The 27,472-nt window shown below is 37.8% G+C and overlaps 1 protein-coding gene across 14 annotated transcripts in view; it reads left to right on the forward strand.

The window, feature by feature from the left end:
• MYO9A (myosin IXA) overlaps positions 1-27,472 on the forward strand; it is a 284,985-nt gene that overhangs the window by 203,709 nt on the left and 53,804 nt on the right. For all 14 annotated transcript variants that reach the window (XM_045449212.1, XM_045449210.1, XM_045449214.1 and 11 more), the window contains 3 exons: positions 254-301; positions 13,986-14,097; positions 17,397-17,458. In XM_045449212.1, coding sequence (XP_045305168.1) covers positions 254-301; positions 13,986-14,097; positions 17,397-17,458 — 222 coding nt within the window. The remainder of the gene's footprint in view (positions 1-253; positions 302-13,985; positions 14,098-17,396; positions 17,459-27,472) is intronic.

The following is a 27,472-nucleotide window of genomic DNA, read 5'->3' on the forward strand; positions in this document are numbered from 1 at the left end:
CTGGACAGAACTAATGTTTAATAAGACAAGAATCCCTAAAGTGTCCTTTTATTCTGTTGTTTTTATGAGCACTGTGTTTTACTAAATTTAAAAGTTTTCTCACATTTGCTTACTAGCACTGCACACTTTGTCTTGAAGAACAAAGAGCTGCTTGCTCTATTACCTGTGAGCAAAAATCTCAGCATTTGCACAGAAGCAAGAAAGTATGTTTGTCTTTGTTGATATTACAGTTTCTGTATTTCTTTCCCATCAGGTACCAAAAACAGAAAGAAAGAAAAGAAGGAAAAAAGAAACTGATTTAGTAAGTTATAATCTGTTTCTTATGTTAGCAAGAAATAATTTTTAGTAGTCTGAAGTATATTTTACAGTATTTCTGTGGATATATATAAGGAATGTTTATCAGTTGCCTAAGGGGTTATAATTTATGTCTTTACAAAAATTTACAATGGCAAATGTGTCTTGAATTCTGTGACTTGCTATTGGTGGTGGTTTCCTAAAATGGCAGAAAAGTGAAAATGTTTACTCATGAAGGGTACAAATACCTCTTCTCAGACATAGGAGCTGTTTAACTTCCCCTCATTTCTAAAAAAACAAAAGCAAAAACAAAAACAAACAACTGAGGACTCTTAAGGGTTTTACAAATATAACTACTTCTAATTCAAAAGACATTCTCAAAGTCATTTCAGCATATTTTGCCATTGCTCATGTTCTTAATTTGTATAATGTATCTCTTATTAACTGTAGCCATCATATTGTACATTACATCCTCCTGATTTAATTATTTTGTAACTTTAAGTTCAAATAAATAGGGGCGCCTAGGTGGCGCAGTCGGTTAGGCGTCCGACTAAAGCCAGGTCACGATCTCGCGATCCGTGAGTTCGAGCCCCGCATCAGGCTCTAGGCTGATGGCTCAGAGCCTGGAGCCTGTTTCCGATTCTGTGTCTCCCTCTCTCTCTGCCCCTCCCCCGTTCATGCTCTGTCTCTCTCTGTCCCAAAAATGAATAAATGTTGAAAAAAAAAAATTAAAAAAAAAAAAATAAGTTCAAATAAATAATAAATTATTTTATAACTGAAAGTTTGTACAGCCTTCCCTGCCATATATTTTAGTAACAGGCAGTGTTGCCAGTCATCATCAATGATACTCTTGGTCTCTTGGTCTAGTTCTGTTTGCCAGCATAATCTCTAAAATTTTTAACTAGTTTTTATATTTGAGAAATTCGTAACATAATTTAAAATGATATTCATTATAAAGGAAACTTCTTTCCCGGTCCTTTTTCCTTAGGGGCACCTGGGTGGCTCAGTTAATCCTCTGACTCTTGATAGCAGCTCAGGTCATGATCTCTCAGTTGTTGGATTGAGCCCCATGCTGAGTAGAGCCTGCCTGGGATTCTCTGTCTCCCTTGCTGTCTGCCTGTCCTCCGCTTGAAGTCTCTCTCAAAATCAGTCAATCAATTAATAGACATAAAAAATTAAATGTATATATTATTCCCCTTCCTTTTTTAGGATATTCTGACTGGAATTATCTTTTTACTTTATTTATAGTTGATTTGTTTATTATGGAAATACAAATTCATCAGTTTTTAAAAAATGTTTTAAATGTTTTTATTTATTTTGGAGAGAGAGAGAGACAGACAGAGCATGAGCAGGGGAGGGGCAGATAGAGAAGGCGACACAGAATCTGAAGCAGGCTCCAGGCTCTGAGCTGTCAGCACAGAGCCCCATGTGGAGCTCAAACTCATGAATCATGAGCTCATGACCTGAGCCAAAGTCAGAAGCTTAACTGACCGAGCCACCCAGGCACCCCTCACCAGTTATTTTATGTTTGAGGTTTTTATCTTTCTTAGACAAATAATTATATAATTATTACAAATAATTTTTCACTTTTCCCTTGCCTTTTGCTCATACATTTATTGTTTCATTTGTTTCCTATAAAAATTTTTAATCATCTGGGATTTATTTTAGTCTTGAATAAGGTAGGGATCAAAGTCTGATCTATTTTTAAAAGCATGTCAATTCTCTGAACTGTATTCAATGATGCATTTCTTTTGCAATGATTTGAAATATCACTTTTATAATATACTTCATTCCAAATGTATTTGGGTTTAATTTTGAACTTTCTCTTTTTATTCATTGATCTGTTTATACACATATCAAATTTTTTAAATTACTTTTTATGTTATCAAATATATGTACATGTATACCCCCATATACACATGATATACAAGACTCTAAAGTCTTGAAGGCTTTTCTCTTACTTTGACTAAGTTTTTATTTTAATTCCAGTTCGTTAACACACAGTGTTACATTAGTTTCCGGTGTACAATGTAGCAATTCAACACTTACATACAATAGCCAGTGCTCATCACAAGTATACTTAACCCCATCCCCAATTTAATCCAGTTACCACCCTTTCCCCATCCAGTAACCATCAGTTTGTTCTCTATAGTTAAGAGTCTGTTTCTTGGTTTGCCTTTCTATTTTTTTTCTTCTGTGTTCATTTGTTTTTAAATTCCACATATGAATGAAATCATATGGTAGTCATCTTTCTCTGACTGACTTATTTTACTTGGCATAATACTCTCTAGCTCCATCCATATCATTGCAAGTGGCAATATTTCATTCATTTTTGTGGCTAAATAATACTCCATTGAATATATACATACCACAGCTTGTTTATCCATTCATAAATTGATGGATATTTGGGCTCTTTCCCTAATTTGGCTATTGGTTGATAATGCTGCTATAGACACTGGGGTGCACGTATCCCTTTCGATTAGTATTTTTGTATTCTTTGGGTAAATACCTAGTAGTGTAATTCCTGGATCATAGAGCAGCTCTATTTTTTTTTTTAATTTTTAAACATTTATTTATTTTTGAGAGAGAGAGAGAGTAAGGGAAGAGGGGAGAGGGAGGGGCAGAGAGAGGGAGACAGAGGATGGATCCAAAGCAGGCCTCATGCTGTAAGCGCAGATCTCACACGCTGTGAGATCATGACCTAAGCCGAAATCAAGAGCCAGCTTCCCAACTGACTAAGCCACCCAGGCACCCTGGGCAGTTATATTTTTAACTTTCTGAGGAAGCTCCATACTGTTTTCTAGAGTGGCTGCACCAGTTTTTCATTCCCACCAACAGTGTAAAAAAGGATTCCCTTTCTTTACATCCTTCACCAACTCCTGTTGTTTCCTGTGGTGTTGTTAATTTTAGCCATTTTGACAGGTGTGAGGTGATACCTCACTGTAGTTTTGATTTATACTTCACTGACGATGAGTGATGGTCATCTTTCCATGTGTCTGTCTGTTAGCCATCTGTATGTCCTCTGGAAAAATGTGTTTATTTCTTCTAATTTTTTAACTCAATTATTTGTTTTTTGGGTGTTTAGCTTTGTAAGTTCTTTATATATTTTGGATACTAATCTTTTGTCAGATACGTTATTTGCAAATATCTCTTCTCATTCCTTAGGTTACCTTTTAGTTTTGTTGATTGTTTACTGTGCAGAAGCTTTGTATTTCAATGTAATCCCAGTAGTTTATTTTTGCTTTTGTTTCCCTTCAGGAGACATCTAGAAAAATGTTGCTATGGGTGATGTCAGAGACCTTACTGCCCTTGTTCTCTTCTAGGACTTTTATGATTTTAGATTTCACATTTAGACTTTGATCCATTTTGAATTTGTTTTTAGTGATGTGTGGTGTAAGAAAGTGGTCCAGTTTCATTCTTTTGCATATAGCTGTCCAGTTTTCCCAACATTATTTGTTGAAGAGACTTCCCTTTTTTCATTGGATATTCTTTCCTACTTTGTCAGAAATTAATTTACCATATATTTGTGGGTCTATTTCTGAATTTTCTGTTCTGTTCCATTGATCTGTGTGTCTCTTGTTGTGCCGGTACCATACTCTTTTGATTATTACAGCTTGGTAATATAACTTGAAGTCTGAAAGAGTGATGCCTCCAGATTTGCTTTTCTTTTTCAAGATTACTTTGGCTATTTGGGGTCTTTTGTGGTTCCATACAAATTTAGGATCGTATATTCTACCTCTGAAAAATGCTGTTGGTATTTTGATAAGGATTGCATTAAATGTGTAGATTGCTTTGGGTAGTAGACACATTTTAATAATATTTGTGCTTGTAATCCATTTCTTTGTGTCAACTTCTATTCCATTTCTTTCATTGGCGTTTTATAGTTTTTGGAGTATGGGGTCTTTCATGTTGTTAGTTAGGTGTCTTACTATTTTTGGTGCAATTGTAAATGGGATTGCTTTCTTAATTTCTCTTTTTGCTGCTCCATTACTGGTGTATAGAAATGCAACAGATTTCTGTACATTGATTTTGTGTCCTGCAACTTCATTGAATTTATTTGTCAGTTCTAGCAGTTTTTTGGTGGAGTCTTTAGGGTTTTTCCATATATAATATCATGTGTCTGTGAACAGTGAATGTTTTCCTTCTTCCTTACCAATTTAGATACCATTTATATCTTTTTGTTGTCTGAATGCTATGGCTAGGACTTGTAGTACTATGTTGAATAAAAGTGGTTAGAATGGACATCCTTGTCTTGTTCCTGATCTTAGGGGAAAAAACCAAATATGATGCTAGCTATGGGTTTTTCATATGTGGCCTTTATTTATTATGTTGAGGTATGTACCCTCTAAATCTACTTTGTTGAGGGTTTATCTCATGAGTGGATGTTGTACTTGTCAAATGCTTTTTCTGCATCTATAGACATGATCATGTGGTTTTTTTCCTTTCTCTCATTGATGGGATGTATCACGTTGATGGATTTGTGAATATTGAACCATCTTTTCAACCCAGGAACAAATCCCACTTGATTGTGATGGATGATTTTTTTTCATGTATTGTTGGATTTGGTTTGCTCGTACTTTGTTGAGGATTTTTGCATTTATGTTTATTAGAGAATGCTGGCCTCATAGAATGAATTGGGAGGTTTTCTTTCCTTTTCTATTTTTTGGAATAGTTTGGGAAGAATAGGTATGAACTCTTATTTAAATGTTTGGTAGAGTTCACCTGTGAAGCCATCTGGTCCTAGACTTTGTTTGTTGGGAATTTTTTCATTACTGATTCAATTTCTTTGCTGGTAATCAGTCTGTTCAAATTTTCTATTTCATCCTATTTCATTTTTGTTAGGTGATATGTTTCTAGGAATTTATCCATTTTTTTCTAGGTTGTCCAATTTGTTGGCATATAATTTTTCATAATATTCTCTGTGTATATCTGTGGTGTCAGTTGTTTTTTCTCCTGTCTCATTTGTGATTTTATTTGAGTCCTTTCTCTCTCTCTCTCTTTTTTTTTCTTAATAAGTCTGGCTAGAGGCTTATCACTTTTCTTGATTTTTCTTTGGAGAACCAGCTCCTGGTTTCATTCATCTGTTCTATTAATTTCTTCTTTTATTTCCTGGGTGACTGATTTGTTGTTTAGTAGCATGTTATTTAACCTCCACATATTTGGTCTTTCCAGAGTTTTTCTTGTGGTTGACTTCTAGTTTCATAGCGTTGTGGTCAGAAAAGATGCATGGTATGACTTTGATATTTTGGATTTGTTCAGGCTGATTTTGTGGGCTAATATGTGATCTATTCCAGAGAATTTTCCATGTGTGCTTGAAAAGAGTGTGTTTTTCAGCTGATTTAGGATGAAATATTCTGACTATATCTGTGAAATCCATCTGTTCCAGTGTATCATTCCAAGCCATTGTTTCCTTCTTGATTTTGTGTAGATGATTTGTCCATTGATGCAGGACACATTGTTAGCAAAATTGGCATTGGGCCACTAGTTTTATGATGGAACCATGAAATGCTGCAATGGCTGGGGACATGAGGCCTGGTGTGGCAGTGCACTGTGGCTGGGTGTGGTTGGGCCTGATTCTGGATGGTGGCTGGGGGTGCATGGCTGAATGCTGCTGTTGGGTGCAGTGTATGGTAGCAGCAGCACACCTGGTGGGTGGGTGGGGAGCATGCAGCTTTAACAAAATGTGCCCTGAGCCCTGGGCCAAGGCTGCAAGTGTCTGGGTGTACAGCTCCTCATCCTGTAGGTGGCTCTGTGTTTGTGCTGGGGGCCAGGGGAGAAAAATGGTGACTGCCACCTCCCTTGTTTTCATAGAAGTCCCCCAGCTCACTCCAAAATCAGCTTTAATTTATCTAGCTCCCATTTGCCCCCCAGTATTGTGTAAACTGCTATTTTTATGTCCTCTCTGTGCAGGTTACTATCTCTTTAAGGGATAGTATCCCAGCTATCAGTTGCCCTCCCAGCTCACCCCTTGCTGAGTCAGCTGACTTTTTTTTTTTTTAATTTACATTCAAGTTAATTAGCATATAGTACAACAATGATTTCAGGAGTAGATTCCTTAATGCCCCTTCCCCATTTAACCAATTCCCCCTCCCACAACCCCTCCACTAACCCTCTGTTTGTTGTCCATATTTAAGAGCCTCTTCTGTTTTGTCCCTCTCCCTGTTTTTATATTAGTTTTCCTTCCCTTCCCTTATGTTCATCTGTTTTGTACCTTAAAAGTCCTCATATGAGTAAAGTCATATGATATTTGTCTTTCTCTAATTTTGCTTAGCATACCATCCACATAGTTGCAAATGGCAAGATTTCATTCTTTTTGATTGCCGACTCCATTGTGTGTGTGTGTGTACACACACACACACACAACATCTTCTTTGTCCATTCATCTATCCATGGACATTTGGGCTCTTTCCATACATTGGCTATTGTTGATAGTGCTGCTATAAACATGGGGGTGCATGTGTCCCTTCGAAACAGCACATCTGTATCCCTTGGATAAATGCCTAGTAGTGCAATTGCTGGGTCATAGGTTTTCTATTTTTTTTTTTTTTTAACATTTATTTATTTTTGAGAAACAGAGAGAGGCAGAGTATGAGTGGGAGAGAGTGGGGCAGAGAGAGAGGGAGACACAGAATCCGAAGCAGGCTGCAGGCTCCGAGCTGTCAGCACAGAGCCGGACGCAGGGCTCAAACTCATAAACTGCGAGATCATGACCTTAGCCGAAGTTGGACGCTCAACTGACTGAGCCACCCAGGCACCCCAGTTCTAATTTTAATTAAAACATTTTTGTTCAATGTTTATTTATTATTGAGAGGCAGACAGCCCATGCGCACGGGAGGGGCACAAGGAGGGGGAGACACAGAATCCGAAGCAAGCTCCAGGCTCTGAGCTGTCAGCACAGAGCGTGACGTGGGGGTCGAACACATAAACCGTGAGATCATGACCTGAGCCAAAGGCGGACGCTTAACCGACTGAGCCACCCAGGCGCCCCTATTTTTAATTCTTTGAGGAACCTCCATACTGTTTTCCAGAGTAGCTGCAATCACTTTGGATTCCCACCATCATTTGAGTCAGGTGACTTTTAAAGATCCAGGCTGATGGGGTGCCTGGGTGGTTCAGTCGTTTGAGTGCCTGACTTCGCCTTAGGTCATGGTCTCATGATTCGTGGGTTCGAGCCCCACATCAGGCTCTGTGCTGACAGCTCAGAGCCTGAAGCCTGCTTTGGATTCTGTGTCTCCCTGTCTCTGCTCCTCCCCCACTCACATTCTGTCTGTCTGTCTCTCTCTCTCTTTCTCTCTCTCAAAATAATAAATAAGCATTAAAAAAAAAAAAACAACACTCCAGGCTGCAAGTCCCACTGGTTTTCCAAACTCACTGAATTCAACTCCTCCTGGGTTTTAAAACCAAATGTTATGGGGATTATTCTTCACCATGTGAACTGCCTTGGTGTGAGGGCCCATTTCTTTGCCCTGTCTGCACGGGTAGCTCTTTCCCTACTGCAGGCAGCCTCCCTTCACTTTTCTGACTTTCCTAACCTTTCAGATGCAGTTTCTTCTGTGTATCTTGTTGTGGAGTTTGTTCTGCCTGTCTTCAGTTCACTCTCTGTTTATTGACCTGAATGTGGGTGATAACGTAGATGTAAATGTGGGACAGGATGAGCTCAGAGCCTTCCTACTCCACCATCTTCCCAAACTTTTTGTTTGTTTGTTTGTTTTTTAAAATTTTTATTTATTTATTTTTAGTTTTCAAATTTGTTTTTGAGAGAGAGACAGAGTGTGGGGTGGGGGGCAGGGGGCCAGAGAGAGAGACACACACAGAATCCAAAGCAGGCTCCAGGCTCTGAGCTGTCAGCACAGAGCCCAGCATGGGGCTCAAACTTGTGAAACGTGAGATCATGACCTGAGCTGAAGTCTGATGCTTAACCGACTGAGTCACCCAGGTGCCCCTGTTATAGACTTCATGCAGATTAACCATCTTTGGTTAACATATTATTTCTTGAGATGGAATAAATATAGTTACTAATATACAAGCTTTCTGAATTAAACTACAATTTGTTGTGCTTCCCTGAATTTTAGCAATTAGATTTTGAATGATTATAGAACATTCCTTCTTTTTGTTTAATATTTACAGATACCCATTTATTTATTTTATTATTTGCTTTTATTTTATTTTTTAATTTACGTCCTAGTTAGTCAGCATATAGTGCAACAATGATTTCAGGAATAGATTCCTTAATGCCCTTACCAATTTAGCCCATCCCCCCTCCCACAATCCCTCCACCAACCCTCTGTTTGTTCTCTATATTTAAGAGTCTCTTATGTTTTGTCCCCCTACCTGTTTTTATATTATTTTTCCTTCCCATCCCTGTGTTCATCTATTCTGTGTCTTAAAGTCCTCATGTGAGTGAAGTCATACAATGTTTGTCTTTCTCTGACTGACTAATTTCACTTAGCATAATACCCTCTAGTTCCATCCACGTGGTTGCAAATGGCAAGATTTCATTCTTTTTGATTGCCAAGTAATACTCCATTATATGTATGTATATGTGTGTATACATATACATATACATATATATGTGTGTGTGTGTGTGTGTGTGTGTGTGTATCTACACACACACCCCACATCTTAAAAAAAATTTTTTTAATGTTTTATTTATTTTTGAGAGAGACAGAGAGTGAGCAGTGGAGGGGCAGAGGAAGATGGAGACAGAATCTGAAGCAGGCTCCAGGCTCTGAGCTGTCAGCACAGAATCCAATGTGGGGCTCAAACCCATGAACCGTGATATCATAACCTGAGCTGAAGTCAGACATTCAAAAGACTGAGCCACCACGTCTTCTCTTTCCATTCATCTATCAATGGACATTTGGGCTCTTTCCATACTTTGGCTATTGTTGATAATGCTGCTATAAACATTGCAGTGCATGTGCCTCTTCGAAACAGCATACCTAGGGGCGCCTGGGTGGCGCAGTCGGTTAAGCCCCTGACTTCAGCCAGGTCACGATCTCGCGGTCCGTGAGTTCGAGCCCCGCATCAGGCTCTGGGCTGATGGCTCAGAGCCTGGAGCCTGTTTCCGATTCTGTGTCTCCCTCTCTCTCTGCCCCTCCCCTGTTCATGCTCTGTCTCTCTCTGTCCCAAAAATAAATAAACGTTGAGAAAAAAAAAAAAAAAAAGAAACAGCATACCTGTATCCCTTGGATAAGTACCTAGTAGTGCAATTGCTGGGCCATAGGGTAGTTCTATTTTTAATTTTTTGAGGAACCTCCATACTGTTTTCCAGAGTGGCTGCACCAGTTTGCATTCCCACCAGCAATGCAAAAGAGATCCTCTTTCTCCGCATCCTCACCAACATCTTTTGTTGCCTGAGTTGTTAATGTTAGCCATTCTGACAGGTGTCAGGTGGTATCTCATTGTGGTTTTGATCTGTAGTTCCCTGATGAGTGATGTTGAGCATTTTTTCATGTGTCGGTGGGCCATCTGAATGTCTTCTTTGGAGAAGTGTCTATTCCTGTCTTTTGCCCATTTCTTCACTTGATTATTTATTTTTGAGGTGCTGAGTTTGATAAATTCTCTGTAGATTTTGGATACTAAATCCTTTATCTGCTATGCCGTTTGCAAATATCTGCAACCATTCCATTGGTTGCCTTTTAGTTTTGCTGATTGTTTTCTTCACTGTGCAGAAGCTCCTTTATTTTGATGAGGTCTCAGTAGTTCATTTTTGCTTTTGTTTCCCTTGCCTCTGGAGATGTGTTGAGTAAGAAGTTGCTGCGGCCAAGGTCAAAGAGGTTTTTGCCTGCTTTCTCCTCGAGGATTTTGATGGCTTCCTGTCTTATATTGAGGTCTTTCATCCAATTTGAATTTATTTTTGTGTATGGTGTAAGAAAGTGGTCCAGGTTCATTCTTCTGCATGTTGCTCTCCAGTTTTCCCAGCACCACTTGCTGGGAGACTGTCTTGGTTCCATTGGATATTCTTTCCTGCTTTGTCAAAGATTAGTTGGCCATACATTTGTGAGTCCATTTCTGGGTTCTCTATTCTGTTCCATTGATCTGAGTGTCTTTTTGTGCCAGTCCCATACTGTCTTGATGATTACAGCTTTGTAATACAGCTTGAAGTCCGGGTGCGGTGCCTCCTGCTTTCGTTTTCTTTTTCAAGATTGCTTTGGCTATTCAGGGTCTTTTGTGGTTCCATACAAATGTTAGGCTTGTTGGGGCGCCTGGGTGGCGCAGTCGGTTAGGCGTCCGACTTCAGCCAGGTCACGATCTTGCGCTCCGTGAGTTCGAGCCCCACGTCGGGCTCTGGGCTAATGGCTCAGAGCCTGGAGCCTGTTTCCGATTCTGTGTCTCCCTCTCTCTCTGCCCCTCCCCCGTTCATGCTCTGTCTCTCTCTGTCCCAAAAATAAATAAACGTTGAAAAAAAAATTTAAAAAAACAAAAACAAAAACAAAAACAAATGTTAGGCTTGTTTGTTCTAGCTCTGAAGAATGCTGGTGTTATTTTGATAGGTATTGCATTGAATATGTAGATTGCTTTGGGTGGTATTGACATTTTAACACTATTTGTTCTTCCTATCCAAGAGCATGGAATCTTTTTCCTTTTTTTTTTTTTATGTCTTCTTCAATTTTTTTCATAAGCTTTCTGTAGTTTTCAGTGTATAGATTTTTCACCTCTTTAGATAGATTTATTCTTAGGTATTTTATGGTTTTTGGTCCAATTGTAAATGGGATCGATTGGTGTATAGGAAGGCAACTGATTTCTGTGCATTGATTTTATATCCTGCAACTTTGCTGAACTCATGGATCAGTTCTCGCAATTTTTTGGTGGAACCTTTTGGGTTTTCCACATAGAGTATCATGTCATCTGTGAAGAGTGAAAGTTTGACTTCCTCCTGGCCAATTTGGATGCCTTTTATTTCTTTGTGTTGTCTGATTGCTGAGGCTAGGACTTCCAATACTATGTTGAGTAACAGTGGTGAGAGTGGACATCCCTGTCTTGTTCCTGACCTTAGGGGGAAAGCTCTCGGTTTTTACCAATTGAGGATGATGTTAGTGTTGAGTCTTTCATATATGGCTTTTATGATCTTCAGGTATGATCCTTCTGTCCCTACTTTATTGAGGATTTTTATCAAGAAAGGATGCTGTATTTTGTCAAATGCTTTCTCTGCATCTATTGAGAGGATCATGTGGTTCTTGTCCGTCTGTTTGTTTGTTTCTTTCTTTCTTTCTTTCTTTCTTTCTTTCTTTCTTTCTATGTTTATTTTTGAGAGAGAGAGAGAGAGAGAGAGAGAGAGAGTGTGTGTGTGTGTGTGTGTGTGAGTGGGAGAGCGTCAGAGAGAGAGAGGGAGACATAGAATCTGATGCGGGCTCCGGGCTCTGAGCTGTCAACACAGAGCCCTATGCAGGCCTCCAACTCATGAACGATGAGATCAGACCTGAGCTGAAGTTGGACGCTTATCCGACTGAACCACTCAGGTGCCCCTCTTGTCCTTTCTTTTATCGATGTGATGAATCACGTTGATTGTTTTGTGGATATTGAACCAGCCCTGCATCCCAGGTATAAATCCCACTTGGTTGTGGTGAAGAATTTTTTTAATGTATTGTTGGTTGGCTAATGTTGAGGATTTTTGCATCCATGTTCATCAGGGAAATTGGTCTATAGTTCTCCTTTTTAGTGGGGTCGTTGTCTGGTTTTGCATCAAGGTAATGCTGGCTTCATAGAGTTTGGAAGCTTTCCTTCCATTTCTATTTTTTGGTACATCTTCAAGAGAATAGGTGTTAACTCTTTCTTAAATGTTTGATCGAGTTCCCCTGAAAAGCCATCTGGCCCTGGACTCTTGTTTTTTGGGAGATTTTTGATTACTGATTTGATTTCTTTACTGGTTATGGGTCTGTTCAAATTTTCTGTTACTTCTTGTTTCAGTTTTGATAGTTTATAGGTTTCTAGGGATTTGTTCATTTCTTCCAGATTGCCCATTTTATTGGCATATAATTGCTCATAATATTCTCTTATTATTGTTTTTATTGATCTCTCCTCTTTCATTCTTGATTTTATTTGGGTCCTTCCCTTTTTCTTTTTGCTCCAACTGGCTAGTGGTTTATCAATTTTGTTAATTCTTTCAAAGAACCAGCTTCTGGTTTCATTGATCTGTTCTACTTTTTTTTTTTTTTTTTTTTTTTTTGGTTTCTATAGCATTGATTTCTGCTCTAATCTTTATTATTTCCTGTCTAATGCTGGTTTGGGTTTTTATTTGCTGTCCTTTTTCCGTCTCTTTAAGGTGTAAGTTTAGGTTGTGTATCTGAGATCTTTCTTCCTTCTTTAGGAAGGCCTGGATTGCTATCTGTATTCCCTCTTATGACTGTCTTTGCTGCGTCCCAGAGGTTTTGGGCTGGGTATTATCATTTTCTTGGCTTCCATGTACTTTTTAATTTCTTCTTTAACTTCTTGGTTAGCCCATTCATTCTTTAGTAGGATGTCTTTAGTCTCCAAGTATTTGTTATCTTTCCAAATTTTTTTTTTGTGATTGATTTTGAGTTTCACAGCGTTGTGGTATGAGAATATGCATGGTATGGTCTCGATCTTTTTGTACTTATTGAGGGCTGATTTGTGATCTATTCTGGAGAACGTTCCATGTGCACTGGAGAAGAATGTATATTCTGCTGCTTTAGGGTGAAATGTTTAGAGTATATCTGTTAAATCCATCTGCTCCAGTGTGTCATTCAAAGCCATTATTTCCTGTTTAGATGATCTGTCCATTGTTGTAAGTGAGGTGTTGAAGTCCTCTACTATTATAGTATTATTATCAATGAGTTTCTTTATGTTGGTGATTAATTGATTTTATTTAGGTGCTTTCACATTTGGAACATAAATGTTTATAACTGTTAGGTCTTCTTGGTGGATAGACTCCTTAATTATGATATAATGCCCTTCTTCATCTCTTGTTAAAGTCTTTATTTTAAAGTCTAGATTGTCTGATGTAAGTATGGCTACTTCAGCTTTCTTTTGTTGACCATTAGTATGATAGATGGTTCTCCATCCACTTACTTTCAATTTGAAGGTGTCTTTAGGTCTAAACTGGGTCTCTTGTAAACAGTATATAGATGGGTCTTATTTTCTTATCCATCTGTTACACTGTGTCTTTTGATTGGAGCATTTAGTCCACTGACGTTTAGAGAGAGTACTGAGAGATACAAATTTGTTGCCAATATGTTTCTTGTAGAGTTGGAGTTTCTGGTGGTGATCTCTGGTCCTTTCTAGTCTTCGTTGCTTTTGGTCTTTTTTTTTTTTCCCCTCTTGTTTTTTCTCCCCTCAGGGAGTTCCCAGTAAAATTTCTTGCAGGGCTGGTTTAGTGGTCATGAAGTCCTTTAATTTTTGTTTGTCTAGGACAACTGATTTTTATAATTTAAAATGCTGATTCAGAGTCATGCAAAACAGCTCTTGTATGTTTGTAGCATTCCTTTCTGTTTTCATACAAGTTGATCTTGTTTCTCTACTAGATTGTTAGCTTTTTGAAAGTAGGGACCACATATATTGCCTTTATTTAGTTTCTCAGAAGATCATATTTACTCCTGGAGTAAATGCCCATTGAAGACTTAACAAGGGATTGAAGGATTTCCCATTGGCTGACTATGTTAGGACAGCATTTGTTATGTTGGCTTTAACATAAATGCTATGTATTTTTTTTTTTTTTTTTTTTTATTCAGGTAGAAGAGCACAATGGTCACATCTTTAAGGCCACCCAGTATAGCATCCCTACATACTGTGAGTACTGTTCTTCCCTGATATGGATAATGGACCGAGCCTCTGTTTGCAAATGTAAGTATGAGTGATCTTTTTTTTTTTTTTTTTAAAGGAATCCATCTATCTTTACTACAGTAATTCCAAACATTTCACCATGAACCTCATTTTTGCTATATAATCTTGTCACATGTGGCAGAACACATCTATCCGTTCTTTGAAGTGCAAAATAAAGTACAGAGACCTGAACTGACTTCTCTAGGTTCTCAGGGGTCCCACTTTAAACTTGTGGCTAAGAAGGGTCTGGGCCCTGCTGTCAGGACTCACATCGAAAGCCACTCTTCCAGAAACTTTTTATCTACATTTAGTAGCCTGAGGAACCAATTTGTGAGTTTCTTCAAAGAGGAAGAGCTCTTCTGAGGGAAGACAATTACCCTCAGAAATTATAGTACTTTTATTTAGCCAATATGAGTGATCTTTGAGAATTTTTTTTAACCCCTTGATATTTCTATTTTCTAAGTTTACTTACATTTTTTTTTAACATAAAAGAGTAATTCACACTTCCTGATTCTTTAACCTCATTTCACTGTACTCTTTCACCTACTCCCTGTTGCCAAACCAGATATTTTGGTGTTGTTTGGTCATTGTACTTGCAGCTTACTTTATCTGAAATGCTCTTCTCCCAGACGTTAGTATGACTTACTATTTCAGTTAATCTATGTCTTCACTCAAATGTTACCTCTTAGAGAGCTCTTTCCTTACTGTCCTATCTGAATGCCACTCTGTCCCCTAATTTTTTGTCCCTTAATCCTCTGTCTCCTTCCTCAGCTTAGTAGTCTTCATAGCACTTATCACCACCCAAGGTTATATTAAGTATTTGTTTTCTTGTTTGTCAGGCTGTCCCACTAGAAAGACATATAAGGTCAGGAAACTTAATTGCTTCTTAATACCAGATCACTTGAAACTTAATACCAGATCAGTTCTGGTATTACAAATTTTGATAAATATTTGTTAGGTAGATGGACCTATAGATGGATGGATGAATTAATGCAAATATTATTAGGCTATAACCAAAAAAGTACTTTTTTTCTACTTGTAATCTTCTTTGTTAAACTTTTTTTGTGTGTGAAAGTTTATTTATTTTGAGAGAGAGAGAGCTGATGGGTAAGTTGCAGAGAGGGAGGGAGGGAGGGAGGGAGGGAGGGAGAGAGAGAGAGAGAGAGAGAGAGAGAGAATCCCAAACAGGCTCTGCACTGTCAGCAGAGAGCCCAGCACGGGGCTCAAACTCACAAACTGTGAGATCCTACCTGAGCTGAAATCAAGAGTCAGATGCTTAACCAACTGACCCACCCAGGCACCTCTGTAATGTTCTTAAAAAAAAAAAAAAAAAAAAAAATGTTTATTTTGAGAGAGAGGGAGAGAGAGCATGAGCATGCAGGGGAGGGGCAGAGACAGAGGGAGAGAGAGAATTCCAAGCAGGATCCATGCTGTCAGTGCAGAGCCCAGTGTGAAGCTTGATCTCATGAACTGTGAGATCATGATCTGAGCTGAAATCAAGAGTCAGATGTTTTACTGGCTGAGCTGCCCAGGAGCCCCTCTACTGTAATCTCATCAGAATATATAAGTCCGTGAATGTGAATAGAGACTTTTTATAGGTAACCTTGGTTCTGGGTTCTGGCTTACAGAGGACCTTCAGATTCTTTTCCTGTCATGCCATACGTCTACTGTGGTGCTTTCAGTAATTCTTGGAGGTTTTGTTTCCTGGTGGCCTGGAATTGAATGACTGAAGTATTAGGAAGGGCTGTGTCCAGTAGGACAAGGATGAAAGTCATGGTCACCATTGTGGAATCACCATTATTAGATATGTTCATTTGTTCTGTCATCAACAATGGTTTCTTTTTATTTTATTATTGATAATCTAAAAAAATTACAGTAAGAACAAAATAGGAAGTAGTTTGCCATTAACTTGACTGTTTGATGTTAGTCTCAGTCCAGTAGGTTTGGTATAAATGTCTCTGTGTTTTAAAACTGAAAATGGAAAAAAATCTGCTTGTTTATGACTTGGGTGGGCTTGGTTTGATTTCTAAATAGAATTAACTGACTTTGTGATTATACTGGTGGTTTCACCTGCACAATGAGATAGCCTCCCCTATTTGATCTCGGTCTTGAAAACCTCACAAGTTATGTTTTAGAAGCTCAAAAAAAATACTTAGGTGTTGATATCAAGGGGTAGAACTGGTGTAGCAAAGTGACACCGGTCAGGTATGTTTTCAGTATTCTCTCACTGCTTCTTCCCACTACCAATTGCCTAACAACCCTTTTCTCTGCTGCTCCAGGGAATAATTTCTCCTCTGAAACTTTTCTTTATCTTTTTTCCCAGTCACAACTGATATTGTTTATATTCTGGTTCCTCAGAGCTCTATTCTGGACTTTCTAAGATAGTAAATAAATAAAGCCTTTCTTAGATCTTAATGTGCTACCCAACATACTTTCATTTCAGCAGGAGTCTTTGGTGGTAATATGTTTCTTCCTCCTTGGAATGATTCTTAATAGGTATTTTTGGCACTTTAATAGATTGCAGAGCCAGATATATTAGGAGAGCATAAAGACTAATTTGTGAGTCAGGTCAGAAAGATAGAAAATATTCTGTAGGAATATGGCAGGTGCAGGGAGGAGTAGACAGTGATGAAAGATTAAAAGCTTTTTCATAGACAGTAGTTAGAAATTTTAGGCATGTTTTTCAGCTTCACTTTTCTAAATAGAATGGGTTAAAATGCTTTTTTATTGTTTTTTTTTATATGAAATTTATTGTCAAATTGGTTTCCGTACAACACCCAGTGCTCATCCCAACAGCTGCCCTCCTCAATGCCCATCACCCACTTTCCCCTCCCTCCCACCCCCTATCAACCCTCAGTTTATTCTCAGTTTTTAAGAGTCTCTTACGGTTTGGCTTCCTCCCTCTCTAACTTTTTTTTTCCCCTTCCCCTCCCCCATTCTAATACCATATGAAACATATATATGATATTATAGCAGCCTCAAATTTAAAGAAAATATTTATGTCTAAAACAGAGTTGTAAACTTTTTAAAAAAATTTTTTTTATGTTTATTTATTGTTGAGAGACAGACACAGAGTGTGAGCAGGGGAGGGTTAGAGAGAGGGAGGAGACACAGAATCCGAAGTAGGCTCCAAGCTCTGAGCTGTCAGCACAGAGCCCAATGCGGGGCTCAAACTCACAAATTGCGAGATCATGACCTGAGCCGAAGTTGGTCGCCCAACCGACTGAACCACCCAGGCCCCCTAAAGTTGTAAACTTTTTAAGTTCTTGTCATTGATGTACAGGCTTTTAAAAATACTGCATTCTTAATCTGTTTTTCAGTATGTAAATATGCTTGCCATAAGAAATGCTGTCTGAAAACCACAGCCAAGTGCTCTAAAAAGGTAAGAAATTATCACCTATGAGTAGTAAATAACAAATATATTGGTCTTTTCTACCTCATGAAAGAAAGCAAGTCCTCTTCAATGGTTTTATAGAGCAGTGGTTTTCAAACTTTTTGATCACAACTCACAGAAATACACTTTATGTCATGATCCAGCATACATATATATATACAGGGATAGGTATATAATTGGATTGATTTTCCTGGAACTATATTTACCTTTACTATTTGGGAGAGCTATTAAACTGGTTTCACAACTGACAGTTTATTAAAACACTGCTTTTAAAGGTTTTCCACTTCATTAAATGCTCATAACTCTTACTAGAAGTTGTCTTGAAAGTGGTAGGCTATAGCTAAAGATTTTAACATTAACAGCAAGATTCACCAGCCCAGTTGGTGTTTTTACATAATTCAGCTTGGATACACAGAGATCTAAAAGGTATTAAACATGTACTTTGACACTTTATTTTAAAGGAAGCAATGATTTTTGATAGATTTCAGGCTTTTTTTGCTATATAATCACATTTTTTTTACTTATTAGTCACATATGGACAGTTGTAACAATACTATACAAATCTGAACTGTAATATAAATGTGTGTGTGTATTGTTTACAACCCAGGTACAGTATCTGCATCTGTTCCAAATTAGTAGACAAATCATGGCAAGGTGTACAAAGAGAAATTTTATTCAAGGCTTAAAATACAATGAAGGTGGGACATTTGCTTTGAGCTTAGGTGGAATAGCTTGTGACAGACTATTACCCATGCCGAGAATAACTGAAAAAAGTGTTGCTGCACATCAGAGAGCTAGCTGCCCAGGAAAGTTGGACTTTGTTGGAATGTCGATCCTAGAGAGAAGATAATTGCATAGTAGTGAATCTGTGTCTGTGAGATGTTTTTCTCCCAGTAGGAATTTGTCAATTTTTGCTGTAGAACAAGAAACCACAATTTCAGGCAGAGGACCACATTTAAGAGTCAGAGAAGTCAGCACAACTTTTAGGAATCTCATAGGGCAATGGAGGCAAAAGTTGGAATTTGGGATTGCCAAGACCAGGAATTTGGGATTGCCAGGATCATGATCCAGGTGTAACCCTTGAACTCAGAGGTTTTTCCCTCAAGACATTCTCTGAATTCTTAAGCTATATGGGGTAAAAGGCTAAAAAGCTAAACTGGAAAAAAGATCAGAGTTTTCTGCAATTTCACACTGTTAAGGAAAAAAAATTGGAGTTCTGTGATCCACCTTCAGAGAGGGGCCCTACTGAATGTCCTACACTGGCACTGAGACCTCTGAAGAGCTGTACTCTCAGAAAGGGAGTGAGTCATTAATAGGCCGGACGTTATAAAAGCTGAAGACGAGCTTTAAGGCATTCTTTGATTAGATTAAGATGATCTGTTCCTTAATTTGGCTACCCATCAGAGAGAATAGGGTGAACCCTCTCCAAAGAGACATAACATCATCCAACGTTTATACTTTATCTATATATAATAACAGATATTAAGAAATGAGACAGAGAAAAAAACACATAGACAATGTCAGTAGACTCATAGATGACCCAGTTACTGAATTTTCAGACCTGGACTTAAAAACCTTTTTTATCAAATATGTTGAAATATAGATAAAAAGAAAATTTATTTTTTATCAAAATCTGAAATATACATTTAAAAAAGAGGCAAATGGAGGTTCTAAAAATAAAAAATGCAATTGGAATTATAAACTCAAAAGATGGGCTCAACAGCATATTGGTCATAGGAGAAGAGAAGATTGGTGAACTAAAAGATAGGTCAGTAGAAATCTGTAAGTGCAGAGAGCAAAAAAGAAGGGGGAAATACAAAGATAAACACGAGAAACATCTAGGAAAAGATGAAAGGTTCTTAAATGTGGGTAATTGGAGTCCAGGAAGAAAGGAAAGAGAATAAGGGAAAAGCAACATTTTAAGAGATAATGGCCAAGACATCAAGTCACAGGTTCATGAACCATTTTTAACCTAAAGCGGGATAAATACAAAGGAAGCCACACCAGATGGACACTTCTCCAAATGAAAGGAAAAAAAATTCCTTAAAAGCAGTCTGAAAGGAAAAAATAAAAGCACTGCTAAAGCAGCAGTGAAAAAAAACTGACACCTGACTTCTCAACAGAAATGATGGAAGTCAAAAGACAGTGGCCTGGCATGTTTTGAGTGTTATAATAAAATGAAGCTAACTCAGGGTTTTGTACCTTGTGACAATAGCTTTCAAAAATGAAAATGGGGGCACCTTGTTGGCTCAGTCAGTTAAGCGTCTTGATTTTGGCTCAGGTCATGATCTCATGGTTCATGGATTGAGCCTCATGTTGGGCTCTTTGCTGACAGTGCAGAGCCTGCTTGGGATTCTCTCTTATCCTCTCTCTCCCTGCTCCCCAACTCGTGCACGAGCACTCTCTCTCTCTCAAAATAAAGAAATAAACATTGAAAAAAAAAGTGAAAATGATGTGAAATTATTTCTAGACAAAGACTCAGAATATGTCACCAGCAGCCTTGCACTAAAAGAAATACTAAAGGAGGTACTCCAGGCAGAAGGAAAATGACATTGGATAGAAACAGAAACATAGGAAAGAATGAAGAAAAATGCAAAGAGTGAATAATATTTATAAATCTAAATGAATATGACTAAAAATACAATAATGTCTTTTATAACACTTCAAATATATAGTTGACCCTTGAACAACAGGGGTTTGAACATCATGGGTTCACTTATTTGTGGATTTTTTGATAAACACAGTTATGTAAATGTATTTTCCTTATGATTTTCTTTTTTTAAGTGTTTATTTAATTTGGATAGAGTGCGCAAGCTGGGGAGGGGCAGAGAGAGAGGGAGTCAGAGAATCCCAAGCAGACTCCATGCTGTCAGCACAGAGCCCAATGCTGGGCTTGATCTCATAGATTATGAGATCATGACCTGAGCTGAAGTCAAGAGTTAGACGCTTGGCCACCTGAGCCACCAAGGCACCCCTTCCTTATGATTTTCTTGATAACATTTTCTTTTCTCTAGCAGTGTACTTCATTGTAAGAACACAATGTATAATACATATATAACATATAAAAATGTGTTGATTGACTGTTTATGTTATCAGTAAGGTTTCCAGTCAGCAATAGGCTATTAGTAATTAAATTTTAGAGGACTCAAAAGTTACATGCAGGTTTTTGGCTACATAGGAAATTGGTGCCCTTAATTCCTACATTGTTTGAAGGCCAACTATATAGAATTAAACTGCCTGACAACAATAACAACACAAAAGTTACTTGGGTAAATGGAATTAAACTATACTAAGGTCCCTGGGTTATCTGGGAAGTGGTTAAATTGTTCAAAATACATTAGACTTAAATATGTTATGGATATTTGTTTTAGTCTTTAACCACTAACAGAAAAGCAAATGAATATATGTCTTAAAAGCTAATAAAGATGGGAGAATGGAAAAACGAAAAATATTTGGTCTAAACGAAGACCAAAAATGAGAGGAACAAACATAAATTAGATCAGAAAAGAAAATACATAGCAGATTGGTAGGTATAAGTCCAAATATATTGGAGATTACATTAAATGTTAATAGGTAAGATACTTCCAGTTAGAAGACTAGGTTAAAACCAACTGAAAAATCAATGATATGCTGTTTACAGGCAACATTCTTAAATATAAAGATACAGAAAGGCTGAAAGCAAAAGGATAGATTTGTATGCAAAGACTAACACATAGAAAGGTGGTGTACGTATACTAGTACTAAAGTGTATTTTAGGACAAAAAACATTTCAGATGAAGATGTTTTGTAATGATAAAATGGTCATCCCATCAGGGAGATATAAAAATTCTAACCTTTTTTATTTTTTTAATATTTATTTTTGAGAGAAAGAGTGTGCACAAGTGGGGGAGGGGCAGAGAGAGACAGAGACAGAGACAGAGACAGAGAATCTAAAGCAGGTTCCAGGCTCTGAGCTGTCAGCACAGAGCCTGATGCAGGGCTTGAACCCATGAACTGTGAGGTCATGACGTGAGCTGAAGTCGGACACTTAACTGACTCAGGCACCCCCAAAAATTCTAACATTAGGGGAGACTTGATATTATTGCTTTAATACCTAGAGACAAAAATTTAATAAGGGTGCAAATGATAGGAAAACAAGATGAAAAAACTTGACCTAGTTGATGTATAATGAATCTTGCAGTCTTTTCAAGAGCACATGGGGCATTTGAGAAAAATTGATTATATGTTGGGTTATAAAGGAAGTCCCTACAAATTTCAAGAGGACTGAAAATGTTGAGAGTACATTTTTTGACCCAAGTGATATTAAGCTCTAAATCAACATAAAGATAACTAGATAGTCTTCAAGTACTTGGAAATTAAGCAATACTCTTATAAATTACAATAAAAATGAAAAAATACTTTGAACTAAATGATAAAGTATGACTAGGTACAAAAGTGTGGGTACAGCAAAAGTTGTGAGTAGAGGACTAATTATAGCTATTTTAAATGCATACAGTTAGAAAGGATGTAAAGAAAGAAATGATCTAAATTTCTATCTCTAGAAGATGGGGAAAAGTAACCTCAGCAAATTTAATCCAAAGGCAGTAGAAGGAAGATAATAAAGAGAAATAAATGAAATCAAATCTACAAAGCCAAATTTTAGCGCTTTGGAAATACTAAAACCATGGATAAACTCTTAACAAGAGGGATTAATAAAAAGAACTTCTAAAAAACAAATTGTCACCATAAAATAATTCATGTATCATTGCAGATACTGTATACATTAAAAAGGCCTTTAGTTAAAGGCTATTAATGGATACCTTGATGCTAACAAATTTGACAATTTATTTAAACTAAGAAAAATAGAAGATCTGAAGAATCGTATCAATTAAAATCGAGTTAGTAATTGAAAATCTTCCCACAAAGAAATTCTAGGTTTGATCTTTGCTTAATTAACTACTTTCCAAAATTTAAAAAAGAAACAACACCAAATTTCTATAAATTCTGCCAGTGAATGGTGAAACAGTGAATACTTCATAACTTTTCCCCCCAAACTGACTTACGAAGATAGTGAAACCTTAAAGTCAAACATGAAGGGATATTACAATAAAGGAAAATTGTAGGTCAGTCTATATCATAGCATAGATATAAAAAAATCTTAAACTATTAGCACTTAAATCTGTGTTAATGGCAAAAAATGAAAAAAAAAAACCTTTGTGATAAAGTTGGTTTTATTCTATGAATATAAAGTTGGTTTGTCGTTCAAAAATCAAGTGATGTGAACTTCCTCTGAAGATGGTGGAGTAGGAAGATTCTAAGCTCACCTTATCCCATGGGTACAACTAGATAACATCCACATCAGTGTAAATAACTCAGAAAATGACCCAAAGACTGGCAGAACGTGCTCTCCACAGCTAAAGGTAGAGAAGAGACCACATCGAAGAGGGTAGGAAGAGAGGAACGGTGGTGGGATCTAAATGGACCCATAAGACTGTGTGAGAGAGAGGGACTCCATGGGCACACAGAGGGGAAGGACCTATGCCAGGCACCCCAGGCACAGGGTACTCACATGGGGAAGACAAATCTTCATGGCATGTGGCTTTGAAAACCAGAGGAACCTAACAATCAATGGGGCTTAACACCAGTAAATTTAAAAACCAGTGGGTTGGCTCTGGAAGAAGTGGGAGAGTAGAGCCCCCACCCTTAAAGAGACAGAAGAACAAACAGTCCTACTGAGATACAGCATAGAAGCAGCAGTTTGAAAAATGCATGGGGTGTATGGGAAGGATATTTATTTACTAATCTCAGAACATGTGCTGGAGAGGAAGGGATCTTTGTCAGACTTCTCCAAGAGCAGAAGAGCTGGTGGGTGCCATTTCCCTCTCTGCCCCCCAGCCTAGATATGCAGGCTGCTATGAGAACCAGCACTGCAGCAACACTCTCCACTTAGCTTGCTGACAGCACATTCTGCCCCCATGTTCTCCTGCAGAAATGCCCCCTCTAGTACATCCTAGGTCAGAGCCTATCCAAAGTGGTGCCTTGAGCCTGGCAGTGTGCAAGCAACACTGACAGGGACCAGCACCACTCCAAAGTGACTCCTGCCTAAAGGAGAGTAGAAGATAACCACATACATCAGTACAGCTGCAGCCCAGCAGTGGGCTGAGGTCAGACATCAGGTCTGACTGTAGTCCCTGCCAACCAACGAAAACTTTTCAGGGGACAATACAAGGAAAGCAGCCTGTAGTTTGGTGCTACTGCGTGTTTGGCCAGCTCCTGGTCTGAATCAACTTAAGGCCAAGGTGGCCCTAGACTGGCCCACTAACAATACATGGGCCAAACCCTGCTCACAACAGGCAGTGAGAGCCATTGCAGATGAATGGACTGAAGGCAAACACGGCTTGGCTACAACAGCATGGTGCGTGCAACATACATAGGAGACACCCCTGAAACATCAGGTTCTGGTGAACAGGGGACATTGCTCTGTAGGCCATTACAGGACCTCTTCTTCATAAAGTCATCAATTTCAAGAGTGGGAGATGTAGCAGACTTTCTTAACACATAGGAACAGACGCAGAGAGACAAAATGAGGAGACAGAGGAATATGTCCCAAATGAAAGGACAGCAAGGGAGCTAAACAAAACAGAGATTAAGTAATATGTCTGACAGGGAATTTAAAGTAATGGTCATAATGATACTGGATTTGAGATAAGAGTAGAGGAACTCAATATGACCCTCAACAAAGAGATAGAGAACATGAAAAAGAACCAATCAGAGATTAAGGACCCAATAACTAAAATTAAAAATAGATGGAATAAATAGACCAGAAGAAGCAGAAGAACAGATCAGCAGAGGTCAGAGTAATGGAAAGCAATCAAACTGAACAGGGGAGAGAAAAATACTGTAATAAAAAATGAAAATAGACTATGGGAACTAAGCAATACCATCAAGTGCAATAACATTTCCACAATAGGGACCCTAGAAAGAAAAGAGAGAGAAAAGGGGGCAGAAAATTTATTTGAAGAAATAACAGATGAAAACTTCCCTAATATGAAGAAGGAAACAAATCCAGATCCACAGAGAGCCCCCAACAAAATCAACTCAAGGAGGTCCACATGAAGACACATAATAACTAAAATGGCCAAAAATATTGTTAATAGAGATAATTTTAAAAGCAGCAAGAGAAAAGAAAATACATACAAGGGAAATCACTTAAGGCTAATAGCTGATTTTTCAGCAGAAACTTTGCAGGCCAGAAGAGAGTGGCATGATATATTGAAAATCCTGACAAAACAAAAACCTGCAACCAAGAATACTCTATACAGCAAGGCTGTGATTCAGAATAGAAAGAGAGATAAAGAGTTTTCCGGACAAACAGAAATTAAAGGAATTCATCACCGCTAAACTAGCCCTATAAGAAATGTTAAAGGACAGAAATGTTTCCTTTCCTTTGTCTGGAAAGAAAGACCATAAGTAGTAGGAATAAGAAAAATAGGAAAAGCAATAAAAATAAGTATATCTGTAAAAATCAGTCAAGGAACTGACAAAATTAAAGATATAAAATGTGACACCATATACCTAAAACATGGTGGGAAGGAGTGAGGAATAAAGTATGGGGTCAAACTTAAGTGACCACCAATTTAAAGATTGCTAAATGCGTAAGATATTAAATATAAACCTAATGGTAACTACAAATCACAAACTGGTAGTAGATATCCAAAAAATAAAAGAGAAAGGAATCCAAGTATATCACTAAAGAAGGCCAGCAAATTGTGAGAGAAGAGAGCAAGGGACAAAAGGAACAGAGAACTACAAAACAACCATAAACAAGTAACAAAATGACAGTAAGTACCTACCTATCAGTATTTACTTAGAATGCAAATGGACTAAATGTTCCAATCAAAAGACATAGAGAGATGGAATGGATAAAAAAACAAGGCCCATTATATGTTTGCTACAACAGACTCATTTCAGACCTAGAAACACCTGCAGATTGAAAGTGAAAGGTAGAAAAGCATTTATCATGCAAATGGAAATGAAGAGCCAGGGTAGCAATAGTTATATTGGACAAAATAGACTTTAAAACAAAGACTGTTAACAAGAGACAAAGAAGTACACTATATAATCATAAAGGGAATAGTCCAACAAGAGGGTATGATAATTATAGGGGTGCCTGGGTGGCTCAGTGGTTAAGCATCTGACTTTGGCTCAGGTCATGATCTCATGGTTTGTGAGTTCAAGCTCTGCGTTGGGCTCTTTGCTGACAGCTCAGAACATGCAGCCTGTTTCAGATTCTATGTCTTCCTCTCTCTCTGCCCCTCCCCCACTTGTGCTCTGTCTTACTCTGTCAAAAATAAATAAACATTAAAAAAATTAAAAACGAAGATATAACGATTGTATATATTTCTGCGCCTTTCTACATAAAGTAGCTGATAACAACCATAAATGAAGTAATTGATAGTAATACAATAATAGGGGACTTTAACAACCCATTATATTAAGGGATAGATCATACAAACAGAAAATCAACAAGGAAACAGTGACTTTGAATGACACACCAGACCAGATGGATCTAAAAGATACGTTCAGAACATTCTATCCTAAAACAGAAGAACACATATTCTTTTTTTTTTTTTACACATATTCTTTTCAAGTGCACATGGAGAATTCTGCAGAATAGGTTACATATTAGACCATAAAAAAAGTCTCAACAGATTCAGAAAGATTGAAGTCATACCATGCATCTTTTCTGATTACAATGCTATGAAACTAGGAATCAACAACAACAAAAAATCTGGAAAGAATACAAATACATGGAGGTCAAATAACATGCCATTAAATGATGAATGGGTCAACCAAGAAATGAAAGAGGAAATCAGAAAAACTCATGGATATAAATGAAAATGAAAACAACAGTCCAAAATCCTTGGGATGCAGCAAAAGTTTTCTAAGAGGGAGGTTTTGAGCAGTACAGGCCTACCTCAAGAAACAAGAAACATCTCAAATAAACAATGTAACCTTATACCTAGGAGAGCTAGAAAAGAACAAACAAAACCCAAAACTAGTAGAAGGAAAGAAGTAAAGATTAGAGCAGATAAAATGAAATAGAAACTAAGAAGACAGCAGAACAGATGAATGAAACTGGGACCTGGTTCTTTGAAAAGATCTAAAAATTGATAAACTGTTAGCAAGACTCCAGAAGAAAGGACTCAAACAAAATCAGAAGTGAATAACCACTGACACCATAGAAATACAAAGGATTATAAGAAAATATTATGAAAAATTATATGCCAACAATTTGGGCAATCTAGAAGAAATGGATAAATATATAACCTCCCCAAACTGAGTCAGGAAGAAATGGAAAATTTGAACAGACCAGTTAGCAACAATGAAATTGAGTCAGTAATTAAAAAAAACAACAACAACAAAAAACAAACAAAACCCTCCCAACAAACAAGTCCAGGACCAGACAGCTTCATGGGTGAAATCTAACATCTAAAAAATAATTAATACCTATTCTTCTCAAACTGTTCTAAACAAGAAAAAGGAAAGCTTTCAAACTCATTCTATTAGGCCAGCAATACCCTGAATCAAAACCAGATAAAGACAGTACAGGAAAAGAGAACTACAGGTCAATATCTCTGATAAATATAGATGCAAAATCTCAACAAAATATTAACAAAGCAAATTCAGCAGTATATTAAAAAAATCATTTTCCGTGATTAAGTGGGATTTATTCCTGGGATGCAGGAGTGGTTCAATTTTTGTAAATCAATTAATGTGATACATCACATCAAGAAAAAGTATAAAAACTATGTGACCATTGCAACAGATGCAGAAAAAGTTTACTGAAGTTATACCATCCATTCATGATAAAGACCCACAACAAAGTAGGTTTAGAAGGAACATACCTCGGGGCGCCTGGGTGGCGCAGTCGGTTAAGCGTCCGACTTCAGCCAGGTCACGATCTCGCGGTCCGTGAGTTCGAGCCCCGCGTCGGGCTCTGGGCTGATGGCTCGGAGCCTG

Source organism: Leopardus geoffroyi, chromosome B3 (assembly GCF_018350155.1).
Source record: "Leopardus geoffroyi isolate Oge1 chromosome B3, O.geoffroyi_Oge1_pat1.0, whole genome shotgun sequence".
Lineage (NCBI taxonomy): Eukaryota > Metazoa > Chordata > Mammalia > Carnivora > Felidae > Leopardus > Leopardus geoffroyi.